The 20872-nt window shown below is 43.3% G+C and overlaps 1 protein-coding gene across 1 annotated transcript in view; it reads left to right on the top strand.

Annotated features, from left to right (window-relative positions):
* The first annotated feature begins 535 nt into the window (after positions 1 to 535).
* ARIH1 (ariadne RBR E3 ubiquitin protein ligase 1) overlaps positions 536 to 20872 on the top strand; it is a 58976-nt gene continuing 38639 nt past the window's right edge. Inside the window, 1 exon segment of the mRNA XM_030457168.1 lies at positions 536 to 1176. Within this exon segment, the coding sequence (XP_030313028.1) occupies positions 536 to 1176 (641 nt within the window).

Below are 20872 nucleotides of genomic sequence, written 5' to 3'. Positions count from 1 at the left end.
GGAAGAATTTAATTCTGATTTTGAGGCAGAACAACCTATTTTTCGTGCCATTTCTCATGCATTTCCCTCACAAGTCATTCCGCACAAGCACTGCGCCCACTCTAGGTGATGGCGGCGCTGGCAGAGGACCCCAGCGCCCAGACCAGAGGACCCCACCGCCCCGCGGCGCCCGAGCCCGGGTGTGTACCGGGAGAAAGCGGCAAACGCCCTCCCTCCCTCCCGCCACACTCAAGATGGCGCCGGGGGAGGGCAGGGGGAGGAGGGAGCGCGGGGGGAGTGGCGCGCACTCAAGATGGCGGCGCGGGGGGCGGGAGGCCAAGGGGAGGCGGTGGCCGCCGCGCAGGCGCCGCCCGTTACGCGCCGCGGCGTGACGTAGCGTGCGTGCGCGGCGCGCGGTGACGGCAGCGGGTCGGTCGCGTCCCTTTGTTGGCGTCGGCGGCGGCTGAGGCTGAGGCGCGGCGGGGCCGGGGCTCCGGGGGTCGGCGGGGTGGGGGGGGCGCCGCGGGAGCCGCCGCCGTTTTTTCACCGCCTCGCCATGGACTCGGACGAGGGTTACAACTACGAGTTCGACGAGGACGAGGAGTGCAGCGAGGACAGCGGCGCGGAGGAGGACGAGGAGGACGAGGAGGAGGACGAGCCCGACGATAACCTGGACCTGGGCGAGGTGGAGCTGGTGGAGCCCGGGCTGCGTGTCGGCGGAGAACGAGACGGGCTGTTAGGCGGTGAAACGGGCGGGCTGGGCCCCGGAGGCGGCGGTGGTGGAGGCGGCCTGGGCGGCGGGCCGGGCCCCGGAGGCGGCGGCGGCCCCGAGCAGGAGGAGGATTATCGCTACGAGGTGCTGACGGCAGAGCAGATCCTGCAGCATATGGTGGAGTGCATCCGCGAGGTCAACGAGGTCATCCAGGTGCGACCCCCGGGGCCGGCCGGGGGGGTGGGGGGTCGAGGGAGGCCTGGCGGCCCGCAACGACAACAGGCCTGGCCTGGGGGGCGGCGGGCTCGCCCCTCCCGCGGCTCGCAGCGCCTCGCCCGCTCCCAAGAAGCTCCTCTGGGGGAGAGAGGGGGCTCCTCGGCACCCCCTTCCCGGACTAGGCCCCTGGGGGCAGGCCGGGAGCTCGCTTCCTGCCGTGGAAGCGTCGGGAACCAGGCCCGTGGCTTTGGAAGGGCTCCTCGCTCTTTGTGTGGTTTCCAGACGCCGGGCTGTAATCTGTGTTTTGCCTTACTTCTCCTCCGACTTGGCGCTGGCTGGCGGGGTTCAGGCCCTCCAGAGCCTTCGGTAACCCAGTGAGTCCATGGGAAGCTCTGGAATTTGAGGAGACGCAGCCAGGCACCGCTCTGGTTTTGTTGCCTTCTCCCTTCCCCCTCCTCTCAGCCACATAGAAACAGGCTCCTGCTCACGGGGTTGAACCTTCTCGTGTTAGTTTCAATCACAGACCAGGAGGGAAACGAGCACTCTCTTGAAAACAATAACTTTTTTACCCACAGTTTTGAGCCTCACCGCTTTAGAATGTAAATCAAGTTCAAGTTAACATTTACTGTCTTTGGATGAAAGTATCCAATCTTATCTGCCGACTTTTGAGCTTTTGGAAGCAAATCAAGCCACTGAAGCTATTTAGTGTCCCGTTCTAAATGTTTATGGCCAGGTTTTGCTCCAGCTCACTATGAAGTTTTCTGATGCCGTTCACTTTTTCTGCAGGTGACTGGAGTGCATGGTTTTTCTTTTGTTCCTGATTACTCGATGTTACTCAGAGTAAATAGAAAATGCTTCTCCTTTTCCAATATGCAGTCGTGAATCCTGTGAGAAGATAAAATCTGTGGTTATTAAATATTGAAGGTCCAGTGTTGGTACATCTGTTTAAATACGAGGTCGTTCAGTGAGTGCTTTTACCCAACTATTCGGTGGCTATAATAGCAGCCTTAAAGTGCTGGTTTATGGGCTGTAAATTCATCAAGCTTGTGTGGAGCTTGATGCAAAGAGCTGTAGAAGTATTCGCGTATTAAATTAGTAAATGGCATTTCTTAAGTCACATTAAACTTTATAATTTAATAATAGCACTGAACATGTGAAACTGAATAAAGGAGTGAGTCTAGATTAGCTGATTACCCTGCAGTTAGAAGAAGATCTCATGGTTAAGTATGGATGTTTCTATGCTACCTGTTATTGATCCTAATGCAGGGAGGGAAACAAATGGCAAGTAGACATGCAAATGATTGGTAACTTAAAGATTTTACTCTTTGGAAAGTATTTAATGAATAGAACTGCAAAAATCAAGTCCCGTGCTGATTGTAGTGAACAGATACTACCAATTGTCCTATCTTGGCATCAGCAAAGTGGGGGAAGAGTTCCTGCCAGTGTGAAGTAGTGAGTATTCCTGGTCATCCATTTCCCAGACCCAGCTGGCAGGGTGGAGTCACCAACATGTTCTTCATTAACTGATTTCTTAGACGAGGTCCTGGTTTCTGGTCTGTTTTTTGTTTAACTCTCTTATACTGCCCTTGATCTGTATGACTTGTGCTCTTGGCCTCCCAAGTTGCAGAACTAGTGAAGAAAAATGAATACTAGTAAAGAGACCCTTCTCCTGCTCCTGTACAGTGGTATGCTTGACCAAATCAGTGGCCTCGGCTTCCCTAGGTTCTGCAGAAGCCTTGCAAACCACTGACATAGAACCACTGTGTGCTTTAGTTATTTGTGTTAGGTTTGGAGTAGTTATTCCTGGTTTAGCAGAGTGTAGAAATCCAGGTTGTTTAGAATACCATGGGTATAGTCAGGGCCTAAAATCAGCTTAAGCACTGGAGGGTAGAAAAAACATTCAGTTGCTCTGAATTTCTTTTGCTTGCCTCCTTACTGCCTTTAGACTTCTAGTCTAGAGGGAAGTGAACCAAATTCAGATGGTGCTTCAGTATTTGCTCATTCTGGCTTCTGTTGCTGGTGGTGAAATCTTCCAGGGCTCTGTTCTGTTTATTTCCTGGCTTTTGGTGCCCAACCAGCATTGCTGCTTCTGCTTTGCTGGTTCAGTATACCATTTCTGGAGTCATGTTGGCTCAGGATCTTGCTGTGGATCCTCGGTTGTGGTGCCACGATTCACTTGTTTCATCCCAGTACTGGGTGGCTTTGGTGTCTGGGTATCTACACTGGGTTCTTGGTATCAAATGGTGATGGTTGCAGTTATATTTCTTAGTGCTTGAAAAGTCACTCACTTAAGCAGAGGTACTCTATCCCAGAAAACTTGAGCTGTAGGTCTTGCACCCTCTGATCCTTGAAGCTGTTGGTTGATTTCTGATCAGAAGTAAGGTGTAAATAGGATTTTGTTTTCAGTTGGTCATCTCAGCTGCAGCAGAAGGGAGAGGTATCAATGAGCTGTGGGCTGTCTGCAGGGGGATATCTGTAAACCATGGCAGGTATAACTGCCCATATTAAATGGCCTTTCTATACATGTGCTGCATTTGAGCAGTTTATTAGCTTCAATACTACTCAATCAAGTACTACTTGTTGAAGGGACTGACGTAAATTTATTTTCCCATCCATTTGGTAATCTCTAAGTAGAAGCTGTATAAGAAAAACACAAATTGCCCAGGAAAGATTTGTTCCAATGAAGACTTTGCAGAGGTTGTACCTAACTTGGGGTAAACTTGCTGGGTACAGAACCTGTAATTTGCAGGGTGATGTGGAACAGGATCTTGGAGAACTCAGCACTGAGCTGTTCCCTTCCTCAGTGCCTGGCCTTTCAAGATCACTGAACTTGCAGTGAGCTAGGGAGGTTTCAGTGTGACTCAAATATTCAGAATATTTTGCATTTGCTCATTCTTGTCTGAGCATAAGCAGCATCTTATGTGCTTAATGTTGATTTTGGCAAACTCATAAACTGGTTTGCCTCTGCATGCTGCATAACGGTAACTCCCCTTCCTCTTGAATGCAAAAATAGAGGTATGAACCCTTAACCTTGTGCTGTTGATTGGCTGGGACTTTTAAACCCTACTTCAGATCAGAGTATCACTTCTATTATATCACCATAATTACGTGGAGAGTCCTTCAGCATGTTACTTTGAGTTTCAGTTGTCAAAGCAAACAGATGTATTTCTGGTGACTTTCCAACCTCTGGCAAGACAACTTAGTAAGTGTAAAAACCTAGACATAGAGGTGGCGTCAAACAAAGGCTTTCTCTTCACAAAGGCTTTTTCTGCAGTTCAGCATCTTCCTCATGTTTTCTGCCATTGTTATGTCCTTTTTCCACCTCCCTCCCCATTGGATTGCTCATTCCATCTTTGCTGTAGATTTTCTGAAAATAAACTTGAAAAATGTTTAGAATAGCATGTTTATTTCTTCTCTGAATAGAGCATGTGCCTCTTGTCTTGCCTGGCCCACTCTTCTCCCTGCCTTATTGCAAGCTTATGCAATTTCAGAGTTCCTGAGTTGGGTTCATTTCTTCTCTTGGTCACTGTTTTTCTGAAGCGTTCCAGTGACATCATTGTGATGTCACTGACCGTATGAATTCTTTCTGGACTTGGTAATGGTGAGGTGTTGAAAATACTGGGATGACTCTCCGAGGTGGTTAATATTTAAAACAAAGTGCAGAAGAGTGAGCTGAGCCTCTTCTTTTTTTTTATTCCCACCCTGCAGCGGGGAGTGGGATCCTGGATGCTGCTGGGTGTTGTGCCCAACCCACTGTGTGGTTGTGAGGATGTCGAGCTTCCAACTCAGGCTTACTCAGGAAGGAGGTGGCATTGCTGCATTCAACAAGAGTTAGTCTAGATCAAAAATACCTTTTCTCTTTGCTGTAGCCTTTAAAATCAGGCTCTTCGGGGCAGAACAGACAACATCTAATGTCAGAGGATTTATGCCAAATCTTGGTGTCTCATTTAGATGACAAATCTGGGTGAGTTCTTCAGAAGTAAGGTCAGGTCCTCACTGCTTAGCAGCTTTGCCATTAAAATAAGCCAACTCACCAGGCCACTTCTTAGTTTCAAAGCCATGTTTGTTAAATTTGTTGAGGAACAGCTTTTTGAGAGGCTGGCACTGTTGAGGTAGTGCAGATATCCCCCACAATGCTGCAGCTCAGCCATTAAATAGAGCTCTGCTATGGCAAGCTTGAACCCATTGTCCCTTGGCAAATGTGGTCTTATTAAACAGCGGCTTTACTTGGACAAAACATGCTGATTTCCAGTTAGAACTCGGGAAATTTCCCTGGTGCTGGTGCGAGTGCTACAGGCAGTTCCAAACACAGTGTCCAAAATAGGAACTTGCCCGTGAGCAACAGGAATTGCTGCTGTCACACAGGGTCATGCTTAACATTGTCTGTACTGTTAGAGATGACATATGGAAAACTCTGAGTACTTAAAGCTGCTTGACAAGCATTAGGTAGGAGTCCGTGGGAAGAAGCACTTCAGGCTGATTCTTCCTGCGTTTGGGATCACTCGTGCTGCCTGCTCAAGGTGAATTTGCAAGCCTCTGACTTCCTTTTTTGTGTGGTTGGTTATTTGATAATAAAATTCTTGTTGGGGCCCTAAGTGTTATGATGCTAGAAGGAAATGCTTTGTTAAACTCCATGTTTCTGTCACATGGTATTTATAAGGTGTTTCATTACAGTAGGAATGCATTTAATATTTCCAAGGAATGGAGTAAACTTCATTGTGACAGAGCATTCCTGAAAGCTCAGTATAAGCAGTCACTGTAAGGCTTTTGGAAATGAGGTGGCATCTGTTCCCTGGCTGTCAAAGATGTAATACTCAACATCATAGATTTATTTTTTTTTAATTGTTACAAATTTTAGCATTAACCAAGTAGAAGTGTTTTGTTTTAAGTCTTACAAAGTAATTTAAACTTCGTACTTAAATGACCTATTTGCTTAGTGCTTATATTTTAGCTTCTGTTAGGCTGAATGTAAGTCTTGTGGCTTGCCATGAGTGAAAAAAATTGATTTTGGTCTCTTCTCTCAACATAATTTTGCAAAAATCACGAGGCAGCCTTCTCTTGGGGGCCTTGCTGATGTAGATGGAGACTGGCATCTTGGGGGTGTTTTCAAAGTGAAACTGAAAACACTCTTTGTTTTTTAGCTAATTTTAAACAATTGTTTCTAGAAGAAAGAAATAGTTATTGCTGTTCCCTGTGGGTTTAATTTTAGTGAGCAGGACCATACTTGCCATGCAGAGTAGAAGCACTTTTTCTGCTCTAACCTGGAACCTGATGTGCTGCAGAGAAGACATAATTGAGACTGCATGTCCTTGATGTGAACCAATAGCTATTTCTGGGTGTGAAAACATAATTAAAAATGACGAAACTATAGTTTACACTTTTATACATCTCCCAAGCTCTGACTCTCGAGTTTTATCCTTGCATAAGCTCTAAAGTTCATGATAGAAAATAAGCCTCAAATCTCTGATTCACTTTGTGTTCCTGTGAGGTGTAATGGAAGCATGGGGCAAGCCTGCCTGCGATGCAACATTCAATACAGGAGCACAAAGCCCAGAATTTCAGTGTGACAGTCTCTGCTTCTAGTGATTAAAACAGACCTGGAATACTCAAACATTTGGTTGCAGTGATGGCATTAACTCAAAAATTAGAAGTAGCTCCTTGTGCAGTACCTCCCCAAATGTCTCTGGCACCTGCTGAATTGTTTTCAGTTTGCACTGTTGAGAATAATCTGGCTTCCCCTTTACTCCATGAATGAGATAAAGGAAACAAGACTGTGGGTCTGCTCCTTGGTGTCGGGTGCAAAAGTGCAGATTAAGGAAGCAATCATTGTTCTCTAAGCTGTGCTCATCTTATAATAGTGAATCAAGGTTTTTATAGAGAACTAATTTTTATTTTTCTTGCTGGAGAACATAGCTGCTCATTCCTCCACTTTGTAAAGTCCTTTTGGAAAGGCTGAGAGTTGGGAAGAGACACTAGAATTTGCCAGGAGAGCTTGTACATTCTATGGGAAGTCATTGGGAAGGCTGAAAGTGTGATCCATGTAGTTTGGTCCACAACTGACCTATTGAGGGTCTTGCTTCCAGTCCTCTGCTCCTGTTGCCTTTAGAGTTAGATCTAAAAACATTGCAAATGAGGTTTTCGCTTGCTTGTGGCTGTATTGCTAGCCATTAAGAATGTTTGGATGCTTTTGTGTGTAAACGAGCATATAGTGCAGCTGAATTTCATAAAGTCATTCAGTAGCTTCAGCATTTGCAAGGAAATAGCTGTCTCATTGTAAAGCACACACGGTGGGTTGGTAGCTACTCAGTGGTGCCAAATGGTGCATTTGAGTGCAGCCCAGAATGCAGATGCTGGTGTGTGGAAGTCTGCTGAGCTCCTTGTAGGATGTCTGTGCAGGAGGCTCCAGGCTAACAAGGAAAAGAGCAACTCTGCATGAGCTGGACAAGAAAAAATTCAATTTGATAACGAAAGTTCTGCTAATATTAAAATATCTTCACCATCCCAGGTGTTTGCTGTTGGGGATGTTGAAAACCTTGAGTCTGTCTGGCCTGTATTTGATTCCTTCACTTGCTTTTAGCTTTTGATCTTGAGCTGTGATGGAAAAGTGTTTAATACATTGAACACCACTATTCCAGGCTTCCTCAGGAATTGAGTTTGACATATAACTTAGCTTGAAGTTTGTACTTTTCAAGTTATTTCCTCTTTAGAATTTGAAATGTCTGTGTAACTACAGACACATTTTCAAAAGAGGTCCCTTGTTTACGTGGCACTGTAATGCTGACTAATTATTTTTGGTATTCAGAGTAGTTCCCTGTGGTGAGGGTTTAAACCACTGTCTGTATGTAACACTCCAACACCACTATCTGCACCAAGTCCTTTGCATGTTTACATAGACAGAACTTTTGCCAAATATCAGGAATCATTTCAGACCCTAAGTCTTCATAGATAACTTTCAGCAGTATCTAAGTCACTTGGGATGAGAAAGAAGCTAATAAGATGCTTAAAAAAAAAAACAACACAAAAAACAAACAAGCTTTGCTGCTGCCTCTTGTAGCTTTGCTGTCTGCTTCTGGTCTTGTTGACTTGGTTTGTGCAAGGGTCTTGGCAGTCGTGGTGCCTTTTTGCAGTGCCAGTGGACTTGCCAGCTGTTTTGGGCAGCATTGAGAGCTGGTGGGGCACCTGGCATTGCCACTGCCTAGTAATCCAGAAAAGCCCCTGGAAGAACTGCCTCAGGAGGGGCATGTGTGCCCCTTTGGAGCCCAGGCAGCTGAAGTGTCAAGTATGTTATGGTGTATTCCTCTGCTTGCTGTCAGGCTCTGGCACTTTGGTGGGACAGCAGAAGGTTGCAGTTTATACCACTATATGTACTAGTATGTATAGTATGTCTACTATATACTAGTATCTTGCTTCAAATGTGCAGTTATATCGGACAAGGGGAGAGGAAGCAAATTGTAGTCATAGAGTGGCTAGGGCTGGAAAGGATCTTAAAGATCATCTAGTTCCAACCCCCAAATACTGCTGCTGCGGACACCAGAACCATTGAGATCCCTGTGAGCAGGGGATTCTTGGGCATAATCTGAGTATAACTGGGCAGTAGCCCATGTACTGACTTAAAATTTTTCTTGGCCTTCTCCTGAGCTCTACTGATCATTTCTAGCTGAGACCTACTTACTCATGCTGGCATGTTAATTTCCTTCCTCACAATCTTTTCTGAGCATTCTTGCTTCTGTATCTTCCTCAGTTAAAGCTTTTACATCCCAGAGCACCATGTGGCACCTCTCCTTTCCAGGGACAAGCAGTGCAAGGATCCTGTCTTGGCCATCTGCTTCAGAAGTAGGTCTTCTGGGAGAATACTTGGGGGTGAAACATAAAAGTGTGAGGGGAAAAACAAAAATAATTTTTCTTACGAGTTACTCGATTCTCTGCCTGGCTTCCTGGTCTGAGGCACCCTTCACATCCTGGAACACCATGAACATGCCTTTCTTTGTGGGAAGGGTGCATGTTAATTCACAAAAGATCAAGCTTTTGTTGCTTTGTGTTTTGAGAAAATCAGGAGCTGGAGGGTGAAAGCCACCAACACTGAGAATTAAAACCTTTGTATTTGCATATTGCCTTTAAAGGCCTCCTGAAAATTGTGTTATTCATTAGATAAGGGATGCAGAGTCTACAGAGTCTATACTCTTAACTTTTGGTGGTTAAGCAGGATAGTTTCTACTCAGAAGGATTCTACTTGGGCACAGTTGAAGTCTTCCTGAAGTGGAGAATGCACACTGAAAGTGCAGAATGAGAAGGGTCTGTATAAACACTCCTGAAAATAGTCAGCTGGCAAAACAACTAACCTTGAGTGTTAGGTGGAAGTTCGTTTGTTTGTGGATTGTTGTGTGTTGGGTTGTTTTTTGGTTTTTGGGGGTGTTTTTGTTTGTTTTTCTTTGTTTGTTTGTTTTTTTGTAAACTTCTGTTTATGTCTCCTATGAGGGAGAAAAAGCTGAGGAGACTTTATTCCAAGATAAAGAAATGAAAGCTTTAAGTGGTTCTGAAGGTTCCCACTTGCTGCCTGTTGTTGGTAAGCCAGGTCAACCTCCAAAGGAGTGTGTTGAATAAGTCATGTGAGTGTGCTACCCTGGCAAAGTGCTTTTGACCTGCTTACTTAAGCAAAACTTTTTCAGAGCCACAAAGGAAGTACCTGATATTTGAACAACCCCATTATTTAAAAATCCTGACAGGACATAAGAGTTTACTATTCCTCTGCCACTTTGTGCATGGAGGAGCTGGTGAAATAGTGCTTAGTGAAGTACTTTGAGTAATGTCCATTTCCTTTTAGGGTTTGTCTTTGGTTTTCTGAGCTGAAGCAGTATGGACTGTTGGTAGGCTCCCATTTTTTCTTGGCTTGAAACACAAACTCAAGCTGTTCTGATGCTCTTGAGTTACTTTGGGTGTCGCTTAGTTGAGTTTTGAGCTGTGGGGGTGTAGACACACATGCATGTCCATGAGATAGTGGCAAGCATGGTTACCTGCATGTTGCTCCTGGCAGTTTCTATTCCCTCAGTGCAAACAACAGTTTGCAGGGCCAAATAATGAATGGGATTGGTGACTTTTCTGATCAAACCTGCTTCCTCTCTGCCTTTATTGATCAGCTACTGTTTGACCCAGCCAGCAGCTCCTTTGCTTCATGTGCCACAAGTGATGATGGTTGAATTGCTCAACCTCTGCACTGTCAGCAGAAGACATCCATATATATCTACACTTGAAGACAGTATATTTGTGGCCTGTTTTGAACACACGTATAATTAAAGGTACATATTTAACTTTTGAAAGACCTTCAGATAGTTGTTTTTTTTAAAAAACCTTGGGATTGGATGTGTTCTTTTGTAGCAAAATACAAATGCAATCAGCATTCCTTTGTCTGGCAGAGAGAAATGGGGAGAAGGATTAGGGGGAAACAGGAGAATTCACAAGAGTCTCCCTTAAAATGAGCTTTCCTGTGTGGGAAGAACTCCCACAAGAAGAATAAGTTAACTCTTAAGAATCTACAGGCTCAAGTATCTAAGAAATAGGTGGAAGGAGTGATCAGGAAGAAGAGGAGATAAGGACTTCTTGGAAGAAAGGGAGCATGTGTGGGAGGTCTGTATCTTGAGGGAATAAGTGAAGGACTAACCTGCTGGGGCCTGGAGAGGTTAGACTCCAGAATAGATGCTCAGAAGTGACAGTGCTTTCTTCACTGATTTATGTTAAAACTAGACTGAACAGCAACTTTTTAGTAAAAAGATATGAACCAGAACACTTAAACATCAAGCTAGCAGCTTTGTTTATCTTCTGGGAGCTGGGACAGGCTCTAGTAAGCCCTGACCATGAGCCCTTGTCTTAAAGTGAAGAATGAGTGTTTGCTTTCTGCATTCCTCTATGCCTGAAGAACTGATGCCAGTAGATGCTATTAATGTGAAGTTTGGTTTTGGGTAATGTGGAAGCTCTTGGGGTAAATTCACATTTAATATGCATACAGGAAAGTAAAATAACATTTTCTGAGTGCCATGAAGATCTGATGAACACTTGTGTCCAACATCTGTGTTTCAGTAGTTAATACTGCTTGTGTGATGACTAAAAGGCTACCTGAGCCAGTCATGGTGGTATTTTGATTTGTGGCTAATTTTTGTAAGCTATAGCATGTTCTGTAATAACCGCTCTCTTTGCCAAGTCAAAATTATGTGTTTGAAACCTCCTTATTTGTTTTTTTAAGAGAGATGAAAATAATACTTGAAAATGTACTCTGCTAGATTTTTATTTTGGATGGTGATCATTTGTACTAAATGCACATATGGATCTATAGGACAGCAAAGATAAGTATAGTGTGATACTTTTGTCTTGGACTATTTGTGGTTTAGAAATCTAAGGTTCTTTGCTTTCGATTGGGAATTCCATGTTGAGGTACTGGAAACGTGTTCAGAGATTATAGAAACTGGGAAAATACTTGCTTCTTGTCTTGCTTTCCTGGGTTTTGATTCTCTCCTCTACTTCATGTTGTTAATTCACTTTCGGTTCATGGTTGGGAAGCAGCTTGCCTTGTATTTTTGTTTTATCTGAGAATGGTAGCTTGTTGGAGGTAACAGTGCAAGGGCTTGGAGTTGTCTGTGGGGGTGACTCATACTGAAACTGTCTAAAGGGAGGGTGCTTGGAGGTGTTTGGGATCTCTGTCATCTTCATCTGCCACAGCGTAATTCCCCTGATGGGTGTCCTGCTGTCACTTGCCAGGGTACCTGCACAGGCAGGCAGTGCTGTGATCTCAAGAGGCTGGGTGCCAGCCTTTTCAGTGTGCTTAATTACCTGCCAGTCATCAGCCTAATGATTCACATTGCTAGCCTTCTTGTCACTTGTAAAGCAGGACTGATTAGGTGGGTTTTTTTTCTTGTAGAAGCTGAGTGTCTGATCATGGGTGGTAATACTGTAATGGGAATGGAACAAGGGGAGGGCTGTTGGCAGTTAGCACACAGTTCACCAAATACAAAATTGCATGTCCAGGTTTGTTTCTAGTTCCTGACCAAAAGGGAGATGCTTGTGTGCGTTTTGGAGGGTCTGCACATATCTTGCTGGCTTAACTCCATCGGTTTGGATGCACTTCTGATGAAATGAGTGCAAGTTTGTGTATAGGCTAGTCTTCAAAGTCCTTAAATGAAAAAATAGTGAAAAACCTGGAGGTTTCTTATTCTCCGTCACTGCTATAGGACTTGTGCTTTGTTATTTTTGTGTCAAATCCCAAGAGTATTTTCTCCTAACTCAAGGGAGCTCAGGTAGTTGGTTAAAAATCCTTGCAGCAGTTAAGAGTCTACAGTCACAGTTACAGATCTGTTTTGTTGAAGGATGGGAATGAGAATGAAGATGAACAAGAGACTGATAAATTGTTAGTGCCTTTAGAGTACTTTTTCTTCAAAGGCAGCTTCTTCAGAGCCCTCAGAGGAAAAAGTTTTGAGGTGTAAACAGACAAAATGACTTCTTGTAGTGGGAATGCTGGCTCATAAAATAGGATGTTACTGGGGCTTTTTTATGTTGGCTGTAATACTAAGACTAAATGAGCAGAGTGTGGTAAATAAACTGCAAAGTCATCATTAAAAAATGGTCTGAGCTAGAAGAGGCTTGTTGGGAAAAGGATGCTGGCAGATTTTCCTAGTGCAGTTGCAGATTCTGCCAGCAGAAAAAAGTGCTTTTGCAGGTATTGTTGCTTTTGTTCAGGGAAGTGATATAAGCTATAACCACATCTGCTTCGGGGCTTTTGCCAATGTAGAGATGTGGTCTAAGATTGCATCCCCAAGGCCCTGCTATATTGGCAATTATTTCCTTGCCTTATCTGGTTGAAGAGTGTTAAGGTGGCTAAATTGATAACTAATTTTATATTTTTTTTAATGCTTGATTGAGTGTTGTAAACTAAGGCATCACTTAGGTAGATATACAGCCCGTTTGTCAAGGTGACATCATGTTGCAAAACATATTTGGCCAGTAAATACTTCAAGTAGTTAAGCTCTTCCTGTTTTGTATTGCATGGCAGTTTAGCAAGACATCTGTCTTTCTGCTGGGTGATGCAGAGATGATACATGGGCAAGGTCTGCTGCAGGGAAGTGAGAAGGTGGCAGTAGGAGCAGGGATCCAGTTGTGGAGCTGGCCTGTTAAATGAGGATGCTTGTTATGTCTGGACTAAATGGTGACTACTGTCATGTTGTTCAGTGCTGTACACCTGAATGCTCTGTTTAGCCAGGACTGTGTGACAGTGACTCAGCCATTGTGCAGTGATATGGAGATGAAGTCAGCACAAAGAGGTGATTTTTCCCTTTCCTGAAGTACTGCAGAATGTGTTGGTGCTTGGGTGAGTGGGTAACATTTTCTCTCTGTCCAAGTGAAGCATGCCAGAAGAGGGAATACTTACGGGGACAGTGGGAATACAGTGGGTGCTGCTTTGATGGAGAGACAAAATCCAAAGCAGTAAGGGACAGAGAGGTTGGAGAGCAATATTTAGTCCTTGGATGCTCACCAAAATGGTGCCTGGAGGAGAAAGATAAGATGGAAGGATGTTAAGGTCTTTTCTTCCATAAATACTCTCCCATGCTCTTGTAAAGGGCCACTGGGTAAAAATTCCTCACCTAAGGCTGTGTTTCTCATCAGTCAAGTAGTCTTTGAAGATGTTAACTGTTGCATCCCACCAGTGACCACATATCAAAATATGTTGGAGCTAACCTGCCCACTGCAGTAAGAGAACTTTTTAATTGGGATACCTTTTGTTTTCATGCTAAATCTTGCTGATTTTTGTGGGTGTTTCTTCATTGTGCTCGTGGAAGGAGTTATTGTGCTTCACTGTTTTCTTCTCTCTGTCTGTATATTTGTTGGAAAATGTTAATTATAATGTTCTGGAGTACCAGTCCAGATTCAGGACACAGACTGCACAGGCATGTTATTTTAAGATTTCTGCATAGTGAGTATTTCTCCCCAAGTACCTATCTGGCTTCTGCTGCTGGAGGTAGCCTGTCCTTTTGCTCTCATTCTTGTCAGAAGACCAAAGTGCTGTGTAATGAAGCACTGCAATAACTGCTGGGTGAGAAGAGCCATGTGTTTGTTCTGGGAGTGCACTCCTGGGTAAAGCTCTGTTCACAGTCAGGGGTTACCCTGGAAACAACTGATTTTGAGGAGTCTTGAGGTGATAGACAGTTTGGCTGGGTTATTTTTCATGTGGTAAACATTTTGTCTTTGTGGTTGTGTATATTGTGATCCAGTAGATGTTCTCTGGTACAGCCTAGTAGCAAAAGCAGATGGGGAACAGATCTCCTGACAATTTGGGACTTGACCAGCATTTGAGAGACTTTTTTGCCGAATATACTTGGGGTCTGGTCCTCTGCCTGTGCACTGCCCTAAAATGAGTACACCCTTTCCATAATCATCCACTGGAAGAACCTTTAAGACCATAAAAAGGCTGATTTGAGAGATCTTTCCAGAGACCTCATAAGACTTAATCCAGAAAAGAAATTACTCATTTTCATGGTATGTATTTGAGCCTACAGACAGACCTACAGAAAGAGTCTATGGAAAGAGAATGCAAGGTACTTCCAAGTGTTGCTGTGATGTTGGTGTCAGAAAAATCTGCTTTCAGAGTGTACTTGATTTCTCCATACTTCAGGTATACGGTCGTCTCATTATTTCTTAAAGATATCCAAGAAAAAAACAGCATGAAATACTTGAAGAATACTCTTCTAGGAAGGACTTTGCAGGTGTGTTGTGTGTTTTGTTTTATAAAGTGAAGATGAAAGATGTTTTTCAGTCAAATCCTGTTCTGATACAGCGTATTTTCATTACTGAAGTGTGATACCAGATCTTCAGGAATGAATGGTGGTTTGGCCTTTTTGAAAAGTATGTGCAAGTATGCTGTTGTATATTGTGCTTGAAGATATTTTCTGTTGAAGTGCCATCAAAAAAGCAAATTCTCTAAACCATTCTTTGTGGCTGCAAGACTCTTGTGCTGTACAGATTTCTCGCTATGGCAAAGTATAGCTTCTCATTACAAATAGCATCCTCCTAAGACTTAATGCCCAAACAGTGCCTTTTGACCAGGTGATGCCTTTGAACTTGCTTAAAGTGGCAAAAATGAAGTTCGGTTATCTTAAGGGCATGCTAAATCCAGTGAGAAATCCCAGTTACTGCTGAGCAGTAAATAGTTCAGTGGCCAGGATTGAAACACCTTGTTCTTTATGTTGTGTGAGCAGCTGGAAACCAGAGCCAGCAGTTTTGCTATCTGATGGGGGGAACAGTGCCAGTTTCTTACAAGTAACATTGAGCCTGTGAAATGGGGATGGCCCTATTGGTCAGTCTGGCTCTGGACCAGAATCTGGCAATGTACAATGCTGACTGTAGTGAAAGAATGAAACTGATGTACCAATATGTATTTGAGGAAAAAGAAGCAGGGAATTTTTTTTTTTTTTTAATTTTTGAGAGATATCTGAAGACTTCCACAAAATGTTCCAGAGTAAAAAGGAATTGTCCAGTTAATCTTCAGCTTTATTCCTTTATTGTCTGTTTCTGCCTGCAAACAGGAAGGTTTCTGGAGCTTACATTGTCAGACCTCTACTCTCCCAGAAATACTAGAACTCGGGGCATGGAAAACCCCATTTCCCTGAAACCCAAATGTGGTACTTTGGATTGTTTTCCTGTTATCAACTTGACGGGTAGCTGACCTGACATATGCCACTTCTTGTCTTTCCAACATTGACTAATAAAAGACCATAAAAAAAAAAAAACGTGTGTTTGTCTAGCTAGGCTACTACTGTCCTGGTTACACTGTGGATACATTTTTGAGGAGGTTGGCAGTATTCCCACAGTTTACTGTCAAAATCTTCTGTTTGGTGGCCCAGCTGAATATAGCCCCCAGATACCCTAATGATAATACAGACAGGGCTATGTCCTCTTCTTCTGAGTAGCTGGACTGTATTCCTGAGCAACCACTTCCTTCTGTAATGCAAATGGAGAAAGCTTTTGGAAGAAGGATGTCAGACTGTTGAATGTTTCTTCAAGATGAGAAACAATATTTCTGGATTATGCTTTCTGACCTGTTATCTTGAGTTACTGATGGGATAATGGAGGAGAAAAGTGGGACCTCTGGCTGTAGCTTGCATCAGATTACAGCCTGATATTCTTCACCGTTTTTGGGGCAAGAATATTTTGGTAGTTTATTGACATGGGGAAGACCTAACTTTGATGTGCCTGTTGCATGGCTCTCAGCAGACTGATTTCCCAAACAGATTTATTGGAGCAAGTCTCTGTTGTCTGAGTTGTGCCAGTTTGGCCACATGGTGGTCCTGTTCTGGCTTAAAATAAACCAACAAACCACTTAACCCATGCCAGTTCCTCCATCTTTTTCACTGGCAGCAGTTGTGCTCCCATTGCTGAGCAGTTAGTAAGCCTACAAGCCAGCATGAACTTGGGTTGCTGCTGAAATAAATACATTCTGAGCTGTTCCTTCTTGGTCTGGTGGTGCTGGGATGAAGATTCTTTAGACCAGGCTCTGAAGAGCACAGTTTACTGCCCTGCCTAGTTACTACCCTATTTAAAATTAAAATCATAATCCATACAGCTGTTACATTATCTCATAGGCAAAAAAATAGCTGGTGCATAGCTAAGCCATTCTGGGCTTCAGGATTCTTCCTCAGTGTCCCTGATATTCAGGGGAAGAGATTTCTTACCTGGTTCTGACCAAGCTGTGCTTGTGGTCTAAGCCAAGGTGTTTTGGTATGTATTGCCCAATTATTAAATTCCTCTGCCTTCATTCAGCATAATTTTTTCCTTCTGTGGCAAAATATGATTTTGCATTCTTTTTCCTCCCCTTTGAGCCTGGCGTTTGTGAGTTGTCATATTGGTTTTGGACAAGAACTGAAACCAGGTGTCATTTCTAGTCTAGTAGAGACTGCTGGTCTGAGTGGCTGTGCAGGACTAGAAGTATCAAATCATGCACTGAAGGTTTGCCATGGAGGGGAGATAAGTGATTATTTGACCCAAACTCTACCTGGATGAACTTGTAGGTCCTTTACATCCTGAGGCTTTTAATATCATCTTGTCCACAGCCTCGCTGCAGTGCTGTGCGCTGTTTGCTTCCTCCACAACGGGACATACTAAGGAGTTACTGAAATAGTAAACTAGAAGAATTAAATGGAAATGATGCCATCACCTTCTCCTACTCTTTTAAGGCAAATCTTTGCAAACTCATGAGTGGGAGGCAATGGGTTGAATAAACCCATTTCAAAATGTACTCTGTCACCCATGTGCTCCCTCTCCATTTTTTTCTCAGTATGTCAGCTGTAGTGGCTCAGAGGCAACTCTAGAAGCTGTAGCTGGGGCTCACATTGCTTACAGAGACTAGCTGAGCTTCTGCTAATGTGTTGGGATTTCTTGTGGTGGGAGACACCAGGAGGGAGGAACACTTTGATACTGCCTTTTTTTGGCAGTAAAACAATAGTGTTCCTTAATTCAAAAGAATTAAATTTAGAAATGGTTTGTACACTTGGCATGTACATCAGGAGACCTCTTGTTCCATAGTCTTCAAGGAGAGCACAGTGGCTCATCTTGCTCAGAAGCACAGGGCCTCTGAATTTACGGGCCTTTGCTCTTTAATGGGTTGACTTTATACTCCAGAACTACAGCAAAAGGAAGTAGAAGCCCAAATGTTCTTCAGATTAATGTGTAAAACAAGGGTTAACATCTCCCTCTATCAAACCATAAGAACTCTTGCTCTGGAAGCAACTGTAGCTGAAATATTGGAAAATACCTTCCCTGATGGTAGCTGATTTGCAGTTTTTAATTTGTTGATTTGGTGGCAAAGCTTTTGCAGTCAGCTGAGAGCTGGTGCTGCCCAGCACACGAGAGCAGCGTGGCAAGTCCATCAGCTCTTTCATTTAGAAATATTACAATGTAATTTCAGTTTTCGCATTTCCAAATTTGCTAATTTGTCCCAGAATGGTTGCTTTAGGTTTTTTTGTTTGTTTGTTTCTGATTTAAAAGAGCTTTGTTAAACAATGGATCTTTGTTGTGGTTCCTAATCATTAACCTGAAAACTTTCCAGAAGTCTCCCAGAAAATGTGAAGCAGCTGACTGCTTCATTTCTGTCTCTGGAACCAATTAACTGAAGTAATAGTTTTCTCAAAAGTTGCTTTTATTATCTTCCTCTCCTAAATGTCTATATGTTCCTCAGAGCTAGAATCAATCACTGAAGTGCAGATAAGTTACTACAGACTGAGATCATAGTACCAAGCTGCCATTCAGTGCCATCAACATAATGGTACTAAATTAGTAGTTCTGTTAAACTAAATTTTCAAAATGAAGAAGTGATTTGAGAAGAGAAGTTAGAGATGAAGAGGAAGCTAAGGAGATGATGAATATCAAAGTTGAAGCCTATGTGTGTTAATGGGAAGCTAGAGTGAAGTGATAAATGCCAGTCAGGAGACAGTTGTCAGCAGTGACTGCCAGTGTTACTGGGAAGTGGCCTGGCTTCATGTGGGATTACTTTGAAATGCCACTAGCAAGAAATAGCTAAATTTGGGGGTGATTCAGAGGTGGGTAGTTAAAAGTCTCTTAGTGTGACTTTACTGGGGCTGTAGGATGCAAAGACCATATTCTCAGTGGGTGTACAGAGATGGAATAGTACTGATTTTGTTGTTATCACAACAGAAGGTTGCACAAGGTGCTTGGAAGTTTCTCAGATCTATTGATGTGTGTATGTAGTGTCCCCACAAGCCATGAGAGGGGTGATAGCAGGGGATGGCAGAGGAGGAAGGGATGGATGGGTAGTGGCAGACTCATCTGTTTAGCTGCTGTCCTCATCTTCTCACAGAAGCCCTTTTATTTTCTGCCTGTAATTGAGCCAGAGAATATTAGATTACATCAAAGTTTTCCAGCAGCTTCTTGGAATGCTCAGTTGGTGTTTAAAAACTACTAAGTTTGAAGATACACCCTGTTTTGGAGATCATATCCTGTAAGTACTCAACACTTAGATCTCATCTTCCACATTCAGGTCCTGGGAATTGTATTTAGCTGCTAGAAATGAGGTTTTGTGCTTGTAACATTTCCTGTAATTGTTTTTCCTGAAAGAATAGATGTGAATGGATCTTCACAAATGAAGGTCACTCAGTGCACTTGCAAAACAATGCAGACCTTAGGATGAGTCTCACTGTGTGGTGATTCAGGCTAAAAACTTGTTCTAAACGCTTTCAGGTCTGTGTGTTTTAAGTTGAAGGTTACCTGTACGGGGCTGAGAAGGGGTACAAGTGAAGAGCAATTGTTTTTCAAACCAAGTAGATAACCTAGATATTGCAGATTTTGGGGCTGAAGTCTTATGTTAGTACCCAATAAAGGAAACAGCTGTATGGTGCCTGGTCAGTTGTGTTGGTTTTTCTTGCTCCCTGCTATGCGTGGAGAAGCAGCTGTTGTCCTTCAGAAGGGAGTGGTAGGTTTGGAAGTTACTGAAGACTTATAGGTGGGGGTTGCTGCTCCTGCTCTGTGGTGGCACTTAGTGCCACTTCATTGCCTTGAAGTATTGACTCAAGGTTTAGGGCATTCCTGCCTGCAGACTGCCTCCATCACCTATAGTCAACTGGAAAGCAAGGGGTGAAACATGGTCTTCTGACCATCAATGAGAGCAACAGCTGAGGAAGCAAAAAGTCTCTTAATTTAACACAATCTTTTAAACTTCCTCATGGTGACATTGCTCTTATTCTGCCTGCTGATGTAAAATGCAGTATGTTGGCTATTTTAATGATGCTTCCTTCCATGGAGTGGTTTCTGTTTGATCCCACGAGCTTGGAAGGGCAGCTGGAGCTCCACTTGGTGCTCTACTCCTGGCAGAGTAGAGCCAGGGTTTTTGACTGATTAAATATTTACAGTGGTGGTGCAATGTGCTGTCCTTAGATGCCACTTTACTGAAGCAAATGTTTGTGCTGCTTGGTTTCTGACAGGCATTAGCCTCTGAGCTGTTCTTTCGATGGCCCTTTGCTCCTCCACCAGCGTGTGCAACGTGTCATGACCAAGCAAAACTCTTCTTTGCTGTCAGCTGATGTGAAACCAGTTGGTTTTCTTTCTGGAATTGAAATACGGTCACGGGCCACTTAAGCACCCGTGGAATATAGCCATGGATGTTGTTGAGGTCTGAACCACTTACTGATGGCTGAGGCTTGGGCAAACCAATGTTTACAGATTGATGAATGAAAAAGCAGTTATGTAGGAGGCTGAGCTGGAAGTGTTGTCAAATTGTTATTGCTGTACTGAGTCTAAAAAGCACTCTGCTAATGGGCTACAGGTGCTGCAGTTTGGTTGAAAACTGTTGAAATGTAAAAGGTGCTGTGCTTAGAAAACAAAACCAGCCATGAAATGGAAAGAAACAAAATAAAGAATTTACCTGTACTGTGTCTCAAGGAGGTGGGACTGAATTTTGCTGGAGAACTGAGCTTAAGTTGTTCTTAAGTGGTTTTTATCTGCCCTGAATGCTGAAATTGGAACATGAGCTTACTCCCAAGCATGTGATGAGAAACTGAACTCTTTAAGATAGGCTTTTCTTGATAATAACTGCAAGAATTAACTGCTCAGCTCATTTTCATGGATGAAAACATGATGGATCAAGTACTGCAAATTGTCACCCTTCAAATTATACTGCTTTAGAAATTCTGACTTAAACGAGTGTCTGAGTGATCTTTAATTTATGCTTTTAAATGCATCCAGTTTCTTCCAATTCACACTTTCTTATTTTGACTGCAAAAAAAATTAAACTCAGATGCTAGTGACCAAGCCTTCTGGTTTAATTAAATTAAGGAGTTTAATTTCATTCAAAAATGCTACTTTGGAGAAGTCCAGACCCCTTTGCAAGTGTTTCCCACCCCTGTATTCCTGCTTGCATTGTTGCGCCCGAGCATGGAAAAGAAGGTAACAATAGTAAACATAAATACCTCCAGTGAAAAG

The sequence above is a fragment of the Calypte anna genome, chromosome 10, assembly GCF_003957555.1.
Source record: "Calypte anna isolate BGI_N300 chromosome 10, bCalAnn1_v1.p, whole genome shotgun sequence".
In the NCBI taxonomy this organism is placed as follows: domain Eukaryota; kingdom Metazoa; phylum Chordata; class Aves; order Apodiformes; family Trochilidae; genus Calypte; species Calypte anna.
Note: the sequence above shows the minus strand (reverse complement) of the source record. Positions and strands in the feature narration are given on the sequence as shown.